The sequence below is a fragment of the Hetaerina americana genome, unplaced genomic scaffold (assembly GCF_022747635.1).
Source record: "Hetaerina americana unplaced genomic scaffold, ioHetAmer1.1.p SCAF_4, whole genome shotgun sequence".
NCBI classification, from domain to species: domain Eukaryota; kingdom Metazoa; phylum Arthropoda; class Insecta; order Odonata; family Calopterygidae; genus Hetaerina; species Hetaerina americana.
In genome coordinates this window covers 93598431-93616753 of record NW_027286985.1, presented here as the reverse complement: position 1 = coordinate 93616753, position 18323 = coordinate 93598431, and the positions used below count along the sequence as shown (strand labels likewise).

At 39.5% G+C, this 18323-nt stretch overlaps 1 protein-coding gene and 1 long non-coding RNA gene across 6 annotated transcripts in view; both read left to right on the top strand.

Moving 5' to 3' along the window:
- Positions 1-4467, top strand: part of Mi-2 (chromodomain-helicase-DNA-binding protein Mi-2 homolog) — a 62911-nt gene extending 58444 nt beyond the window's left edge. For 2 of the 5 annotated variants that reach the window (XM_071590438.1, XM_071590437.1), the window contains exon 33: positions 2979-4467. In XM_071590438.1, the coding sequence (XP_071446539.1) occupies positions 2979-3097 (119 nt within the window). In that variant the 3' untranslated portion in view covers positions 3098-4467. The remainder of the gene's footprint in view (positions 1-2978) is intronic. The other 3 variants (XR_011701734.1, XR_011701733.1, XM_071590439.1) reach the window with 3 other exon arrangements.
- Positions 4468-16865: 12398 nt separating this feature from the next.
- On the top strand, positions 16866-17642 carry LOC139691774 (uncharacterized). Its single transcript, XR_011701685.1, has 3 exons — positions 16866-17032; positions 17124-17282; positions 17567-17642. It is a non-coding gene; the product is annotated as an uncharacterized lncRNA (long non-coding RNA).
- Positions 17643-18323: the final 681 nt, after the last annotated feature.

Below are 18323 nucleotides of genomic sequence, written 5' to 3'. Positions count from 1 at the left end.
ATGTGATTCCCGATTATTAAGACTTTATTTCTTTTAGACACTCAGCTTAATAATTAGTTATTATTATTTGATACAATACTAATTTTTAAAAAGGTTAAAGATATGATTTTACTTTGTGTGTAGAAGAGTTGGAAGGAGTGGTTTACTTCCGTGTACTGGTTTTTATCAATTTTTATTTAAAACCTTCCTCCATTTGGTTGAATAAATCTTTGAATGCCTTAGTGAATAACATGAAAAGGTATTAGATCAAATTGAAATCTTTAAAAATAGTATTGCTCTGGAGCCTTACATAATTTTTTGGGCTGATTGCATATGCGATGATGGTAAAGGATGTTAGCAGATTGGCCTAACTATGCAATCTAGTCTTGATATGTTTTTCTTAATTAACGAATTTGAGTTTATTTTTGTACCATTGCTGTGGATGACAGTAGTCTCCAAACTGCATTAGTTATTATTACAGGTAATCTACAGGTTAAGGTAGGTTTTGGGTGGACGCCGCTACCAAATAAATATCTCGTCTCTCCTAAAAAAACCTGGCCCATAATCATACTTCTACAGCAGGATCCTCTTCATCTCTTAATATTTCTTTCCTCCCTTCATTCCATCCTATATCCTTATCCTATTTTTACCCCTTCCTGGCTTTCCTGACATTCTCTCCTCTATCACTGTCTTCATCATCCCATTGTCAATCAATATGTTTTGCATCCATTGTTGCTATCTCCATATGATTTCTCCCAGCAATCTCCTCTTGTCCCCACCATCCTCATTTGTTTTCCATTCTGTCCACTTAATCTTCTTGATCCTTTTCCACTCCCACCTTTCAAAAGCCTCCAATCTAAGCCTATCATCCTGCTTTAATGACCATGTTTCCGTGCCGTACATAACTATGCTCCATATCAGTTTTAATTAGCCTTTTCTTAACATCCTTACTGAAAGTCCCCCTCATCAAAATCCTCTTCCATGTGAAAGATCTTATCCAAATGCAATTCTGCTTCTTATGCCTCACCTACTTTGAACATTTTGGTCCAAAATACTTTTGGGATAGGTAAAATGTTCCATCTGCTCTAGTTTTTTCCCTCTTATGTTAACCTATATCTTAGCCTTTTGCTTTCTGGAAAATCTCATAAGCTTTTTATTGTTTATATTTATTATCATCCCATATTTATCGCAATAATCTTCCAATGCACTCAGCAATACTCGCAACCCCTTCGCTGACTGACAAATGAGAGCTTGGTCATCAGCAGACCTAACTGACTTCAGTAATTTCCCTCCGATTTTCATTCCTTCCTCTAATTGTCCTTTTGCCCCTTTAATCATTTCCTCCATATATACGTTGAACAGAGCAGGCGATAATGGACAACCCTGCCTTACTCCTCTTCTGAACACTGCCCATCCAGACTCTCCATCCCCACTCGCACCTGAACAATCTAAGACATGTATAGATTGCGGATTGGTCTCCTATTCCTCCAGTCTTATTCTTATTTTCTGTTATATATATGCATTAGTTTTTCCCATTCCAATACATCAAACACATTTTCAAAATCTACAAAACTGGCAATTAAGTCCTGATTGTATTCTCAATTTCTCTCTATTAGGGATCTCATTACTACAATGGCATCATGCGTGCCTCTCCCTTTCCTGAACCCAAATTGCTCATCCCTTAAGTAAAACTTAACCCTGTTCTCCATCCTTTAGTTGATGAACCTGAGAACCACTTCAGCTGCATTCAGTATCAAACGTTTTGTTCTGTAGTCCTTCCATGATGTAGCCTTTACCTTTCTTGGAGCAAGAACTATCGCTGATCTCTCTAAGTCCTCTGGCCAGATTCTTTCGTATAAATGCAACAAATTACTGTCTTAGTTATTTTGGTGCATTTTTGTATAGGACACAATTAATTTTGGTGCTCATTTTGTTTATGCCATAAAATTATAAAAATTTCACAATTTAAATCTTAATGGGAGATGTTTTTTTATGTGGTGACCATGGATGAATGGCTCTTGTGCTGCCCTTTGCTTTTCTTTTATTAATCTGTTAATTGTCACTGAGCCTTGTTGCTGCTATTGAGTAACTGCACTAAATTTCCCTTGCTGTATGTTATTAAATTCTTCTACATTTTCATGTAATTGAAGCCTTACAGGTGAACTTAATCACTGAACTGTTATGAAACAAATTGCAAATTCATGTATCAGGGTAGGGAGGCCAGTTATTTTCCCTGTGCCAGTTATGGTATTCCAGGAAGATCTGGTACCCAAAAAAGATAGTTCGGGTGGAGCTGAGGGTGCCCAGATAGCTGTGCCTGATAATTCAACCAGGGTCTGGTCAGTACTGTAACACTATCCCCTGACTACCGCGACACACGCACATATGTATACCTACGCACTTTCACACACATTCAATTATATCTTTTATGAAAGTTTTAGGGATGTAAATAATATTTTAAACGAAGGAGCAAAACTGTGCTAGCCAACAAAAATAAAGAAAAACACAAAAAAGAATACTCACTTTTGTTCCGAAATTTTCGGTGGTAAGAACACCTTCCTATATAGAAAGAAGGAACTGAACAGAAGGTTTCAAGAGGAGAGGACAGGTGGATGAGAAGGCTGGATGGGAGGTGAAGGTTTGGAAGTGTGGTATTGATATGGAAGGTTTTGGGAGTGAGGGGAGAAATGAAAATATGTCAAGGTTGGTGTAATTGGTGTCTTATATTCATTAATTCCTGGCCCATTCCAGGGGATTGAGGAGCCAGGTGTATGCCTGTTCTATTGCCTTGAGTTTGAGTGGAGGGTTGGAGGGATGCTAGAATAGAGACACTTCCACCCTCCACATTTTGGCCGAAGCAAAATCGTGAAGGAGAGAGGGGATAGATAATTTGTTTGTTATGCTTGCTTCCTGCCTTAACATAATGTGGGTTTGCTTATTTGGACTTTTTTGTCTCTTCCATGTCCCCCCTGCTCTTATCCCGTGTCACATGGCTAAAGGGATCGCTCCGGGGAAAATAGAAGATTGGATGGTGGCGGCCGCCGCCATGGGTACAGTGATGGGGCCCAACAAGCTCGGGAACAGCCAGCAGCAGAATTTGATTTTCATCGATGATTGATGTACTCACCCATGCACTGACATTGGAAACCTAAAGGAAATTTGAATTTTTTTTCTACAAGGGATCATGAGGACAGTGGAAACAAGATGGCATGATTCGGACCATATGCGTGTGTGATTGCATAGCTGAGTGAAAGAGAGAGCGTGAGTGTGATCCTGTATGTGTGTGTGTTAGCGGGTAATGGAGAGAGGGGGGGGGCTAGTGGTGGAATTTTAAGAGCCTGTCATTTGGTTTTTACTCCTTTTTACACCTTCGTAGAGTATGTTTTTTGTAATGGATCTCAATGGCTGCTATGAGTGATTATCCTTCACTGCTGTCCCTTTTCATGCTGGTGTTGCTGTTTTCTGTTTTTTTTTTAATTTTTGGTGAATTTCTGACATTTTTTAAAATTATTTATTATATGTTTGTACTCAGATGTGTGGTAGTGTCAAGGTTCCTCAGTAAGCCAAAGGAATCCTACTGGCACGTTTTTGTGAGCATTGTTTGGTTGCTGGGCAATGCAATAAAAAAAAGGAAGTTTTAAACATCAGAAATTCATTGCCCTTGTAAGGAAGTTAGTAGTTTAGGAACGTTTTGTCAGAAGTAAAACTTGTATTGATAAGGCATCTGTATTATTTAGATACAAATGCAGGCAGTTCAGCCTTTTTTTTATTTTTAGCTGTGTTCAACAATGTATTGTAAAAAAATATCCTGAAGAAAGTTGAAATCCTAATACAATGCATTTCCTTATTGCTGTCACTTTGTGAATTGTTGAATTTCTTCCATTTTAACTTATGCATTTGTTCTCTGGCATTGTCTGTGAAGAATGGGGGAGAAATTTTTCCTTTTGGGCACACTAAAGGTAGCCAGCCGTTGACATAGAAGTGGATGCTGGTGTTAACATTCCTCGATCTGTTCTCAACTAGCAGTACCTTTTATCTCGTGTTCTTTGCCCTACAACAGTTTTCTAATTATGTAAAAAAAAGGTAATTTTTAAGTGAAATGATAAGCAGAAGATGCTTTTCTGCACTTAATTGCTATAAGAATATCATAACCTGGTCTGATGGTTATATGCACCTATTATTTTTAAGATAATAGTGTTCAAGGAACTCTTGATAGTGAAAAGTACAGTTTTGAGAGTAGATGTGCGATTTTTAATGCTATTACACGTATAATCAAAAGGAGGTAAACTGTTTCTTGGGCATTTTTTTGAGTACAACTTAAATTTTGAATGGTGCATCACGTGCTCTTGAGATTTTGAATATGACCTCTTGGCAACACAATTTTTGTATGACATAAATAGCAATCTTTGGAAGAATTTTTTGCAGTATGAACATGAGTTTATGGATTTATCATTAAATCAATTAATAATAAAGATTACATGATGTCAGTTTCATACTTTTTTATTCTAAGGTTGGTATTGTCAAGATTGCGAAGTATGTGTTTACTTGGTCGTGCTGTAAAGTTTCAACAAATAAATGAAAGACCCATTGGTTCAAAAAAAGCCTTGTTTCCAACAACTTCCATTTCAATAAGTTTGCCTGACACTATGTGTACCAGAGAGCTGCAACCCAGCCAGGTAGCAAGAGCCAGCCCATCCTGATATCCAGGTGGTGTGTCCCACGAATACGAAAGACAACTGAACCTGATCCAGTCTTTAGCTGGTCTTATCGCAACCCTGCACACTATGAATGAGCCCAGTGTCCTTGTCCAATGGAGGGCGAGGTTAATAATATTTTATTTGTCCAAGAATTGGTATGTAACAGCAGCGGTATAGGTTAGAATGATGGTCATTCTGTGCTTCTATTGAATGTAGCCAGGCTTGTGAACATTTTTAACCTCAAAATTTATGCATTGAATTTTTCTCAAAATGGATCAAGAGAACCTTTTCTCTTGATTTACTTGCTTATCGTATCAATTTAGAATTCAATGCTTGCAAATTTTATTAACGCCGTCAAAGATCTTTTTCTCAGTAGGTACCAAAGTTTAATACCCATTCTTAGAAATAACAATGAGTCGCATAATTTACACTATACTTGCAGGGAATGGGTGGAAAATTTCACCAGGGTCTGTATTGCATCTTACCACTCAAACTACTGATTAGGCAATGTAGAAGAATGCTATAAGCCAAAAGTGTGATTAGTGACATTCTGGAAGTTCAAATTAGCTGTTTCCTATTGTTTTCTCAAATTGTGCGGGAGAAAATATTAGATCTTGCTACCTAAGTTGGAAAAATTCTTCTTTCTTTTACCATAAAAAACCATAAACACAGTAATCAACCCAAAGGTCGGTTTAGTAGGTGATGGTAGAGATCACCCAGTACTAAGCCCTGTACGGCGTGTGAAAATTCATGCATCAGGGTAGGGGGGCCAGTTCCTTTCCCTGTGCTGGTTATGGTTTACCAGGAAGACCTGGTACCCGAAAAATCACTTTAGCTTGGGTGAAGCTGCAGGTGCCCAGAGTGCCTTGCCCGGGAATCGAACCCGGGACCCTCTGGTCAGCAGTCCAACGCTCTACCCACTGGACTCTTTCTTTTACCATCACATAAAATTTACCGTTTGTCAATTTTATTTATATCTTATGTCTTCAAGAATTTTTAATTCCTTGTAATGGCACCTTGCTGCCTTGAGACTCATTGCAGGAAGCATTGATGATTCATGGTTTTACACTTGGGCTTGACTAATAGGGTGTGCAACCCACCTTCAGTCCCCAGCCATGACAAATTGGCCTGAACCAAACCGTGATGGCGACTCGTGGGGAACAGTGGGGTGAACATTTTTAAGCTGGGAAGTCTTTCACAGCCTGCTCTGTTGGAATTCTAGGGTTTAGCCTCTTTGGCTCGTGGGTCTGGACTGGTGAGCCTCATCATTTGTTGGGCAGTTACCTGTTTTGGACCTGTGTTGCAGGTCTTTTAATGTATATAGATTCGGAAAGCATTAGGGAAAAGCAAGAGTGTTTTTGGAAAGGGGCAATAAGATGTGACCAAAACACATTGAAAAGGGAGCGTTTCTTGAAGTGATCATTGGTGGTGTTCAACATGAACCCCCTGGGCCGTTTAGATCTCTTGATCCATTGGGCCTAGCCTTTCTATTAACCTGCCTGCCCCATGCTGACAAAGAGTACCAGAGCAAATTTGTAGGGCATCACCCAACCAACAGGTGTCTGGGATCTGCATTGCTTAAGTGATCTAATCAGATATCTATTTAATATAGGATGGCTAATCTTCCCCTGCATTTGCTGCCTCAAAAGTGTCCCTTCATTGCAGTTGTATTCCTAAAATGGATGTAGGCTGTTTGCTTCTCTTATTTTAATCTCTGAAATATCATAATTGGCTGTACCCTTATTTCATCTTTCTAAAGGGAACTAGATATCTTAACTTTTTTGATACAGGACTGCTCATTATTTGTAAGTTAGTTTTCAACGGAAGTCCTGAGGAGCTTTTGATTCAATGACACATTTATGGGTGAATGACAATTTATTCAAGGTGAACATCTCCATGATTCAATAACATTTAAAGTAAGTAGACCTATCCTGTCAACTATACGGAAATTATATTGTATCAATGGTGGTATTTGGTGATTTTGCATTGTCCTCGTCATGATAATTTTTTAAAAGTAGTTCTCGTATTCCTCGTCCTTAAGTTAAATTCGCAATTAGTTGTATTACATGACATATGAAATCACCTCGGTATTCCAGGAACATTGCAATTAATATATGGTGACATTCTAACATGGGAAAATCTTAATTTATTGCATTAGCATAATAAAAAAACCATAAACACAGAAATCAATTGGAAGGTTGGTTTGGTAGGTGATGGTAGAGTTTGCCCCAGTGCTAAGCCTGACGGCTTGTGAAATTCACACATCAGGGTAGGGGGGCCAGTTCCTTTCCCTGTGCTGGTTATGGTTTCCCAGGAAGACCTGGTACCCGAAAAATTAGATAGCTTGGGTGGAGCTGCAGGTGCCCAGAGGCTTGCTCGGGAATCGAACCCAGGACCCTCCGGTCAGTAGTCCAATGCTCTACCCCCTGAACTACAGGGACCCACATTAACATAACATAGGGGAGTAAAATAGTAATTATCCACTAACAAGGCTTATCTCTTTAAACATTACTAACCGATCTAATAGATAGTGAATCAAAGTAGTTGTCATAAAGCAGCATCAATGAGCATTACTTCTTAAATTCCTGGAATCATACATTCCAGGACCTTAGGTTCTGGAATACATAGCATGAGCTACCTTTAGAGAGCCGGTACATAATGTGATTGGTGGACTATCTGCCTTTAATTTTCCATCGAAATTGTTCAGATTATATATAAAGTAAGCAGTCAATCCACACTGTTTGTTGAGGCATTTTTCCTTGCCTGAGACTATGGCTATTTATGTGGAAGTCTCATTTAAAAAAGGTGTGCTGGTATCTTTTCTAATTGCCAAAATGATGCACTGTTATTTTTTCTGTTTTCCATCAGTCTGCTGCCAGGTAAGGTTTGAATAGTATATAAAAACTTATATGCACTAAATATTTGTCGACTTACTAATTTTACACTTCTGGAAAAATGATAATTTATTGGAATTCTTTGTACCCTTCGATAACGTTGGGATTCTGCATTCTAGTCTAGTCTCCTGTAATCAGCAGGAAAGAAAAATGGGATCAAGCTTTTCACAGGCTGTATATTTATATAGTTATAGAAAGTTGATAAAAGTGCTTCCATAATCATTGTAAAATCACTGGTTTAGAGCCACTTAATGGAAAATATAGTAAGGAAAAATAACCAGTAATAAATAAATTTATCACAGAACAGGGAAAGAGTAAAATAATTTAGAAAACTTAACCTTTGAAGAAATTTTACATAGTTCTCATTTGTTTTTGAAAATGCATATGAAATCATGAATGATAGTTTTTATAAGCTCATTAATCACAATAGAATAAGTAAAAGTCCTACTGAACAATGCAACAGTTTTAGTGTCAAAATCATTCGCCTCGACCAGGATTGAACCCGGGTCCATTGGCAAAGTGCTTTAGCTAGTTAAGCTATGGAGACATGCACTTACACTCAGAAATTTAGGGGGCTTAAAAGGGTCAAGATGTTGTGATGTTATGCCATACATACAATGTCGCAGACATTCGTAGTTGTGTGCAAAGTGCCACTGTCTTGAGGTTAAAGCCAACTAAACACTGGGGTGTTTTGCCTTTGACAAATTCCAAGAAACTGCGGGATACGCTGCAACAGTAACTTTTTTAAGGGAGTCATCTGCTGAGTGTGCATTATGATGCTACAGTTTCAGAGTGTAAAAATCATTCACCATGATTTGGATACGAACCCGTATCCCTCAATGTCTGGCCGACTTCTTTGGCCAGTTAAGCTATTTAGGTGTCCTCTTACACTCCACAATTTAAGGGGCTTGGAAGAAACAAGATGTTGTGATAAAATACCATCAATGCAAATGATTTTTACGCACTGAAATTATTTGATTCTTGAACCGTTGTTTAATGATGATGAAGTAGGAATCAAATAAAATCCAGCCACAGTTATTCAAGCCTAGATGTTGACAGTGATCATAAATTTGCTATGGCAAAGTGCCACCTAAAGCTGAGGAAAATTAGAAGAGTAGTTAAAAAATAACCCCTGGAAAAACTGAAGGAGGAAGTTTGAAGAAAAGTCAAATGAAATAGCTGAGAAATGGTAAGAAAGAGTTAAGTGCAATGAAATGAAACGGGGAATAGTAGAAGTGGTAGATAAAGTCATGGGTAGGAAGAAACTTGAAGCTTGGAAACCTCGGGTGACGGAGGAAATTTTAAACCTAATTGAGAAGAGAAATAAACTGAGATCAAAGAAGGAAGTAGACAGGAGAGTAAATAATGAGATAACAGACAAATGTGGAGAAGGAGAGATGGACAAAACTATGGGTGAAAGAAATTAAAGAACATCCAAGCAGGAAAACAAGATCTAGCGTATTGGAAAATCAAAGCTCTACATTATCGACTATGAATAAGGTCAACGGTGATTAATTATAGAGTGGGAAGGTTGTAAGTAGATAATGAACGAGTATGTGGAATGGTGGAAAGAATACTTGGAGTTAAACCATGGCGAAGATAAAGCTATAAAAGAAAATAAAATTGAAAGTAGAGAAAAAGCAGGAACAGAAAGTGGGCAAGGGAAATCATGACGAGGGAATTTGAGCATGCCCTTTAAAAGCTAAATGCTGGAAAAGCAATGGGTGTGGATAATGTGCTGGCTGAGATATTAAAAAACCTTGGAAATAAAAGGAAAGAAAGACTTCTAAATAGTGTATGGATGTTATAAAAATGGGGAGATACCCGAAGACTGTTAAAAGCAAAACTGTTATGACACCAAAACCAGGGAAAGCAATTGAATGCATGAACTACAGAGCAATTGCTATTTTGTCACATGTTTCCAAGATTCTTGTTAATTCAGTACCACTTTCCATTTCATTCATTTCAGATACATCATTAGCTGTCACGTGTAATATAATTGTTTCCATTTACATTTTGTGCATTTCGTCGTTATTTTATGTGCTGATATTTTTCTGCTTCGTTCCATATGATTATTTCCCTTTCTCTGTAACAATTAAAGAGAGAAATGACCAGAAAATTAATGAATTTACATTTAGGTGACATTTGCGCTATTGGTAGTAGTTTTTTAGGGGAGGCGACCGACAGCTAAAGTCATTTGCGCCATAGGGGATGGACAGGAAAGGATGAAGGGTGGAGAGAAACCCGGCGTCGGCATTAGCCTACTCTTTACGAAAGGCGCCAAGGGGTCCGCAGTTTAACGTCCCATCCGACGGACGGCGTACTCACTCAAAGTGCCCTCCACAAAGCACCTCAAGTAGGGATCGAGATACCTCTGAAAAATATTCAACACCGCCGGGATTTGAACCCGCGCCCTCTGGGTGGGAAGCCAGTACGTTAGCCCCCGCACCATCTCGATCCCCCATTTGCGCTATTTCCTGCACGTGAAAGTTGATATATTTGGAATCGATCTGCAACATTTCGGGTCTTAATTATTTTAAAGAGTTGCAGAAATGCGCTACGATTTAAGAGATTATACAATATTGTATTGCAATAAAATTGTATAAAACAAAAGTGCCAGCCAGTACGTTAGCCCCCGCACCATCTCGATCCCCCATTTGCGCTATTTCCTGCACGTGAAAGTTGATATATTTGGAATCGATCTGCAACATTTCGGGTCTTAATTATTTTAAAGAGTTGCAGAAATGCGCTACGATTTAAGAGATTATACAATATTGTATTGCAATAAAATTGTATAAAACAAAAGTGGATAAATGCATTAAAACTTCATTAATAGTGAAATAATGGATGTAGGCAATAAACTGTGCGGGGATTGGAAACATCTCCTCTCAGAACAAGATCGTATAAGGAAGTCGATGAAAGCTGAAGAAAGGCATTTTCTTCCATTATCCAACAATATATCCGTTTACGTTCATCGATGATTATTAAATTTTCAATCATTTTGGATAAATGAAATGACTTGTGAGTGTGAGTGACTGGGAATAACCCTTGAATCATTTAAACCTGGGTTGAACACAAAAAACGTTTAAAAATAGTGGAGTGGGAATCGCGAAATGGAAAAAATGGGAGGAGAAAATTCTGAGAGGCAGCGGGATTTGGAATGCCGAATAAGAAAGAAGAATTTTAGTTAGAGGAAAGAAGAGGATAGTCCCCTTAGGCGAAGCGGAAGCAGCAGAAGGTATGAAGGAAATGTGGGGTAAATGAGAGTAAGTCCACGTGACACATGGAACATAATTGAAACGTGGAACATTATACACGTACACTACGGAACATTATGATATTCGAAAAGTACCGTTTAATCTAGGTTTAATGTATAGTATAAAACTTGTGAAACTGAAAATCGCGGGTTTAATCTGAAATTGTGCGAGGATTTCGATTTTTGAGTTAGAGGAAAATTAGAATTTTACAATAAATTAGAAAGAACAGCTTCGTTACATAACTTTGAGCATAGAAAATTAGTTTTTCAGTGAAAAGATACTTTTTAATGTTTCTAAGGGAATTCATCTATTGTGAATCAGTTCACTGGGTAAATTATTTGCAAAATTTTCTTTATTCCTATTTTTTTTTAAGTCCTCGGCGAAAACTCTTAAAATTTTCATAGATACTTAATGATAGTATAATTTTTCGTTCTCAAAAGCGATCAAAAGACGCTTTCAAGATAATGCACGCAAGTAATTTCTAAGCATGTACAAAAGATAATGATGGGATATTCCCGAAAAAAGCTAAGACTTCGATTTAGAACCACATATTTCCACAACTTTTTTTTAGCATTTCCTCATTTCCTGTTATTAGCATCTCGAAGATCACTGAATTAATGAAAATATAATGCTTGACTTTTTTTTAATTGCTATTACTCTAAAAGATTATCGTAATATTTCAAAACGAAAAATTAGCTGAATAACTCCGTTTCAGACCTGGTGAGGTTCCGTAAGCTGGCATCTCATCACGAGATGCCCTGGCAAAGCTCGCCGCCGGCTTAATTAAGCGAAACCGTGCGGCATTACAGCAATTGTTTATGTTTATTGACGGGAGCCTCGTTGTCTCCTTGGTTACGGAGGGAAGCCCGTGGAATGAGAGACAATACACTCGCTTTGCTTGCGGGGATATGGAAGCGTTCGTCTCGAAGGGGAGGAGGGTGGGGGAATAAAAGCGGCGCACGCATATACTCGTAATGAAAAGCCAGGGTACAGCGAATAATGCTTTCATCTCCTCAAGTAAGAAACTGAATCATTAACGCCGGAGGTATATGGGGCGGAAACCTCTTACAGGTTCCTCCCTTCCTCTCTGTCTTATCTTTCATTGTCTTTCCTTCCCTTCCGCCTCTCTCCTTCTACTCTCGTACGTCGTTCTCGTTCGAACTCCCGTGCTGGTTCTCATCGATATCGTTATGGCTTAGCTAACTTCGTAACGGAGATGTGCTCACACCGGAATCCCTAGGGTCGAAAATCAGCAATATGTGCGGAGAAAAGAGCGCTTCGAAGGCCTTCTTCCTTTTGCAGCTACGCTAATAAGATCAAGGGAATTTTCCACTTAACTGAACTTGACCCACGGAGCCCACGACTACTTAGCGGCCGGTGATGCTATGGATTTTTCAGTCATACCATCATACACATTTTCGCACGAAGTAACTAAGTAAAACTCCTAAACCATTGAATTTATCTCACTAAATTGGACATAATATACTCAGTAATACTCCCTGCAATCACTACCAATGCCAACACCGATATTAATTACGCATATGATATACGTGTAAATCCAAAGCACTACTTCTTCTATCTGCTGGCCCACGATTACCCCATGCTCATTGCCTAGTTTACGATCCAGGGCCCACTATTCGTCACGAGAGTCGTCCTTTCACACCAAAAATCAGAAAGTACTTAACAATATCTCCTAAACTAGAATATTTTTCCTTGCAATACTTCTTGAATCGGTCGCTGCACTTCATAATACTAAATTATGATGAGTCCGCATCCGCTCTCGTGAATCTGTACAAATTGATCACTCTGTTCCTAAATCTTTGTCTAACCACAATGTAATCTAACTGATACCTTTCAGAGTAACGCTGCATTTTCCATGTATATTTACGTCTTTTGGGGTGTCTAAACTAAGTGTTGGTGATGACTAACCTCATGCAGAATCCAATTGCTTTCTCCCCGCGGTCATTCCACCTACCTAAACCGTAATATCCTACCTAATAACCATCTTTTCCTTCGCCTACTGTTGCATCCTAATCCCCCATCACTATAAAATACATCCCTCCAGGAACATCCGCGATTATATCCCCCAACCGATCGTATACCTCATCGGCGTCTTCCTCCTAATAATTGCTTGGTGACATGTATACCTGAGCAATGACCGAGTTCGTCGGTTCTGCCTTTAATTTACCTGGGTAAAATTCTATCCGTTGCTTGCTCTTTGTTGACTACGATCCTTCCTACCCTTTTATTCAATATTACTGCAACACCTCGTCGGCTCTCGTCCCCTCCGCTGTAAATTACTCTATAACTATTACTCCAGTGATCCCCGCTATCCTTCCATCTCGCCTCCCAAATGCGTAGTATCAAATTGCACAAATGGAATGCGTAGACTCGATTAAATACCTAGGCGTTACCCTCACTCAAGACCTCTCCTGGGTGAAACACAAACGGAGAATATGTGGACAAGGTAACAAAAAATAAGGATTCATTGGAAGAGTTCTGGGCCAATGTGATGAAAAGGTTAAAGAGAAATTATATCTGCAGTTAGTTGGACCTCATTTAGAATATGCTGCGAGTATATGGAATCCTCACGAAGTTGGATTAATTGCCAAAATTGGATCACGTGCAGCGTAGAGGAGCTAGATATGTAAACTGTTATAATAATAAACTTAGCAGCGTATCCAAAATATTAGAGCAGCTATTTTGGAAATCACTCCCAGAGTGAAGGTGAAATTACAGATTAAATCTCTCGCATAACATTGAAGGGCGTCTCTTTAGCAGTGATTTGGAAATGTATTGTTGCCCACATCGGACTACGGTAGGAGATATCATGTCAATAAAATTAGAGAGATCAAGTGTAGAATAGATGGATTTAAAATGTAATTTTTTCCACGAACTATAAGGGATCAAAATTACATTGTCCGACCGCAGTGCCATTTCTTCTTCAATACTAGCATTCAGGTTTACGTAATTCTTGCTCCCAGGCTGAAAAGTATGCGCCGCCAGTCTTTGAGATGGCTGGGCGCCTCTTAGGTAAAAAATCACGACTTGAATGATAAAAAAAGTACTATATTTCCTCCACCGCAGAATAAATTTAGACCTCCTCGATAAATTAAAGGTAATAAATCTGTAGGGATATTCGAGAGGTGGTAACCGTAACACTATAACAAAGATTAAATGAAATAAAATTTTTGGTGTAAAAAAGTAAATTAAGGCAATTATCATAATGAAGTGTATTAATTGTTTCCTCATATTCTAGTCGGTGGACAAAGGGGAATGCGAGAGAATAATGCTCTCGCATTCAGAGCAGTAGGCTCTCACTTGTACTTGTATAATAAACTGTGAATTCTGGTTTTGATTGCATTGTAATGGGCAAAGCACGATTTTTTCATTCCGTCCTTCGTAACATGCATTGGAATGCTCAGAAACGTTATGCTTGGTTTTTGAAACGATGACTTTGGAGTACCAAAGTGAAAGAATTTCGGAAAAAAGAGGCTCCACTTCCAATCTTCTTTCCAAATATATTGAATGCCAATTGACTGGGAGTGGAGATAGGCCCAGGAGACCCGTTTTTACGAAATCCAGGGCCGAAAGGAATATTACTCCCTGATTTCCATACCAGATTTCCGAAACCTAGTTGGGAACCAGAGCGCTCACCCTCCGAGATCCCCTTCCCTCACTTGCGGGTCTCCAAGCGCAGCACACACCAATGCGGATCGCAAGCCGGATGCTATAGCCGTACTCAGACAGTAAATCCATTAGACTGTTTGGAAGTATCCCTTTCTTACAAGGGGTTAGTCTCCGGTATGTCTCCCCGCCTTTTTAGTCGCTTCTTACGACAGCCAGGGATACTGCGGGAAAATTGCCAATCCCCTAGCCCACATTAGGGTAAGGGGATTCAGACTAACCAAAGAGATGATAGAGTCACCGCGAAAGAGGAATTGAATGCTACCCAAGGATATTCAAGTGAACTGTACAGTCCGTCGGACGGGACGCAGTTGACTAATTGCACTTCCGAGGCGGGATTGGCAATGCTGCTTCACCTGCGCCTCAACCCTCCCTCCCCCTCTCCTCCAACCCTCCATCCAACCCATCCTCCCCGTAATGAACAAGGTGTCATGCCCTTATGTAATAAACTCAAAGAAAACTAAAGAAATATTCAGGTCTATACTACCTACGGAGTATAGAATAGTAGTTGCAACACATATTCAACCGTGTTCCTGATGAAATTTTCCTTACATCAATTTATCGCCAATTTAATTGGACCTTACAAATTATTTTCTGCGTCGTGAGGCATTAGCATCATCATTTACTTTCATGTGTGTTACGGCATGTATTTTTATAGTTATGGACTAACAATGAGACAAAAGCCTAGATTCACTGAATGGTCAAACGATGACTCGCTTAATGATGCGCGCGTATTTCTGGAGGGGCACGCTATTGCATCGTTAGCTGGTGGTCTTGGAGGCACTGGACGCTCGGCACTCAAGCTTTCGGCGAGAAAGGGAGCAGTTAACGGCAGGACCCCAGTTCATTCCAGTGCAAAGCCCTGCGAAGATACGTGAAATGCGCACTTTCGGAATTGAAATGGGCAAACAATTCCCCCCGCCCCCTTTTCCATCGTCCCAATTCGATTTCACTCTCTCTTGTGCGAAGTATCCCCCCTAGCCTCCCCCGCCTTCCCCCCAAAGTCCCCCCTTACTTGCCGAAGGGCATCTCGTCTCACCAGTTCGCTTTGAGAGCCGGTATGAGCCAGCCGTTCGAAGCGGATGGACTCATCGCTATCCCGGAGTTCGTGTAACCCGCTAGGGCACATCGTCGAGGTACTCTGGAGAAGGCTAAGCGGTCGAGATCACGGGCAGCTCTATATCATTGGTGAGTAGCGATTTCATACGAGCCCATGTGCAAACATACAGTAATAGATTCAACATCTTCATAATGTGTTCAGTGTATCAAGTTTCTAATTGTCAGGTTTCCATTATCTAGATCTTGGGGCCTCTATCCAAAATTGACGGTTGCATGTTGCTACGTATCTAGTCCCTCTACAAAAATTATTTTGACATGTGCTTTCCTCTGCTGGCATCCGTATATAAATACACCGAGCAAAGGGTTGAACTACGGGGTAAATCCGATCATTAGCTTGTCTCAATTGCTGTTGTTTATTGTCCTGAGGATAGGTTAATGATAGCCCCGTAATTGTCATCACCGGGGATCGGGATTGTGTGGTGGGTAGCGTACTGGCTTCCCACCCAGAGGGTCCTAGTTTGAATCCTAGAGGCGGCAGATATTTTTCGGTGGTGTCTTGATTCCTACAATGAAGGTGCTTAGTGGAGAGCACTCTTGAGTGAGTACATCGTCCGTCGTTTAGGACGCATCACTGCGGACCCCTCGGCGCCTTTCGTCAAGAGTGGCCTACTGCTGACGTCAGGTTTCTCTCCACCCTCTCTCCTTTCTCACCCACCCCTAATGGTGCTGATGACCTCTGCTTTCGGCCACCTCCCATTAAATTACCAATATTGTCGATCCTCGGCAATACTGATTTTGCGATTACGGCCGCGGTAGCTTCCAACTCTTGGGCGCGCGTACATTGTAATTTCGATGTGCGACGTCCAATTCTTCGTCATCGTAGATGCTCCAGAATTTATAATCTGATTACCTTCTCGACTATCCCTCGCTTGGCATGTGATTCGAAATCGGGAGATTTCAAATGCAGGTTCGATAGCGTGTTAAGTGGATAAAAATTCAACCTGAATTGTTTAGTTCATTTCCTTCGTACGCGACGGTGGCACCCTAATTAGTATCGCGCTCGCCATCCAAGCACAGAGGCTGTCCGCTCAAATCTAGCGTCGGGTTTGCGAGCGACTGGAATGCATTTCCCAGGAATCCTTATAAGCAAAACAAAGCAACCGTTCCGGCGCGTTGTAGGTCGGTGAAATTAGACACCAATTCGTTAATTTTGTTAGTGTTAAAGAAATACTATTTTGAAATTGCTTTCTCTACAGATACGCATCAGATGAGATCACGCCTAGGCTGACACATGTCAAGCTTCCCTCATCATTTCATCTTAGGCCTATTGCAGGAAAATCACCTGAAGAAATCTCCACCTGCTGCTGCCGAGAGGAGAAAATATGGGTACAATCTTATAACTTAAGGTTGCTCTGGCTCTACCGAGACAATTTGCCAAATATTTTCTCTCACTTCCCATGTATAAGTACGATGATGAGTTATTTATATTTAGTTTTGTTGGCTGTGACTTTGGAAAATTCCCAGCTTCACCGTAATTCTATTATTTTTAGGGTGCTCAGCATGCAAACCACAGGCAGCCCAAGGAAATTAACTGCCTCATCTCTGGTCCTTAATTTTGGCATGATGGTCTAATTTACAAACACCTTTGCAGCATGGTGTGAGGTATTCTGTCAAACTTTTTAATCCCACATGTCTTAGGCCTTTGTGAGGTGAGCTGCACTCTCATATTTATAAAAATCAATCTTTGTGCTAATCACTGTGGTTACTCTTGTTTAATCATTTGGTTAGTTTGATTTTCAAATTGTTTTATGATTGGACTTGTATCATGGATTTGGGTGAAACCATAGTACATACTAAGCTTGTGCTGAATGGAATGCTATTTTCATTTTATCCAGCAACATTAATAAATTCATAGGTTGGCTTTGAATTTTGTGACATTCACTAATCAACAGGGTAATAATTCCTTTTCTTGTGTCACTTTGTGGTTTTCCAGGTAGATATGGTGGTTGAAAAATCCCACAGCATGGATGAAGGGCAGGGGGTCACAAGAGGCATCAAATCCAGGCCCCTAGGGCATTAAACAAACTCTCTACCCATTGGACTACCCTGCTTAGCTTGTGAGAAGCATATTTTTGAAAGAGTTAAGTTAAACAAAACTAAAATAATTTCAGTAAAATCAGAATTGGCTTTAGTTCCTCGCCTTAATGTTACAAAGTATTTTTACCCACAGTAAATTTTATGTTTTGAACTTTATCAATTTTCTATGAGATAATTAAATCACCATGAAAGCTAATGAAAATTTAAATTACTCTAAATAATGTCATGTTTAAGTTGCTCTTATCATTATTTCATATTTTATTTGTATTGAAAAATTATTTCAATAGGAATCACCTTTTGCGAGATGGATTAATTATTGTCAATTTTTGCCTAGTTTGTTCTTATAAAATGCATTTTGACAAAATGTCAAAAGAAAAATAAATTAATCACTTAAGATTACTCAACTAGGAAAATTTTAAACACTTTCATCTTAGATGAAACTATCCAAGTCTCAGCATACTTATCTACTAGTTTTACAAAATGACAGAGGTCCTTGCATTACATTGTGCATATTACAGGAGGATATAGATTTCAATCTCAACAAGAAATAATTATTTATACATTCAATGCCAAGGTCTACATGTTTAATAAACTGGTGTGTGGAATATTGATGTTAATAATGTGTTCTGAACAGCACCCTAAGATGGACACCA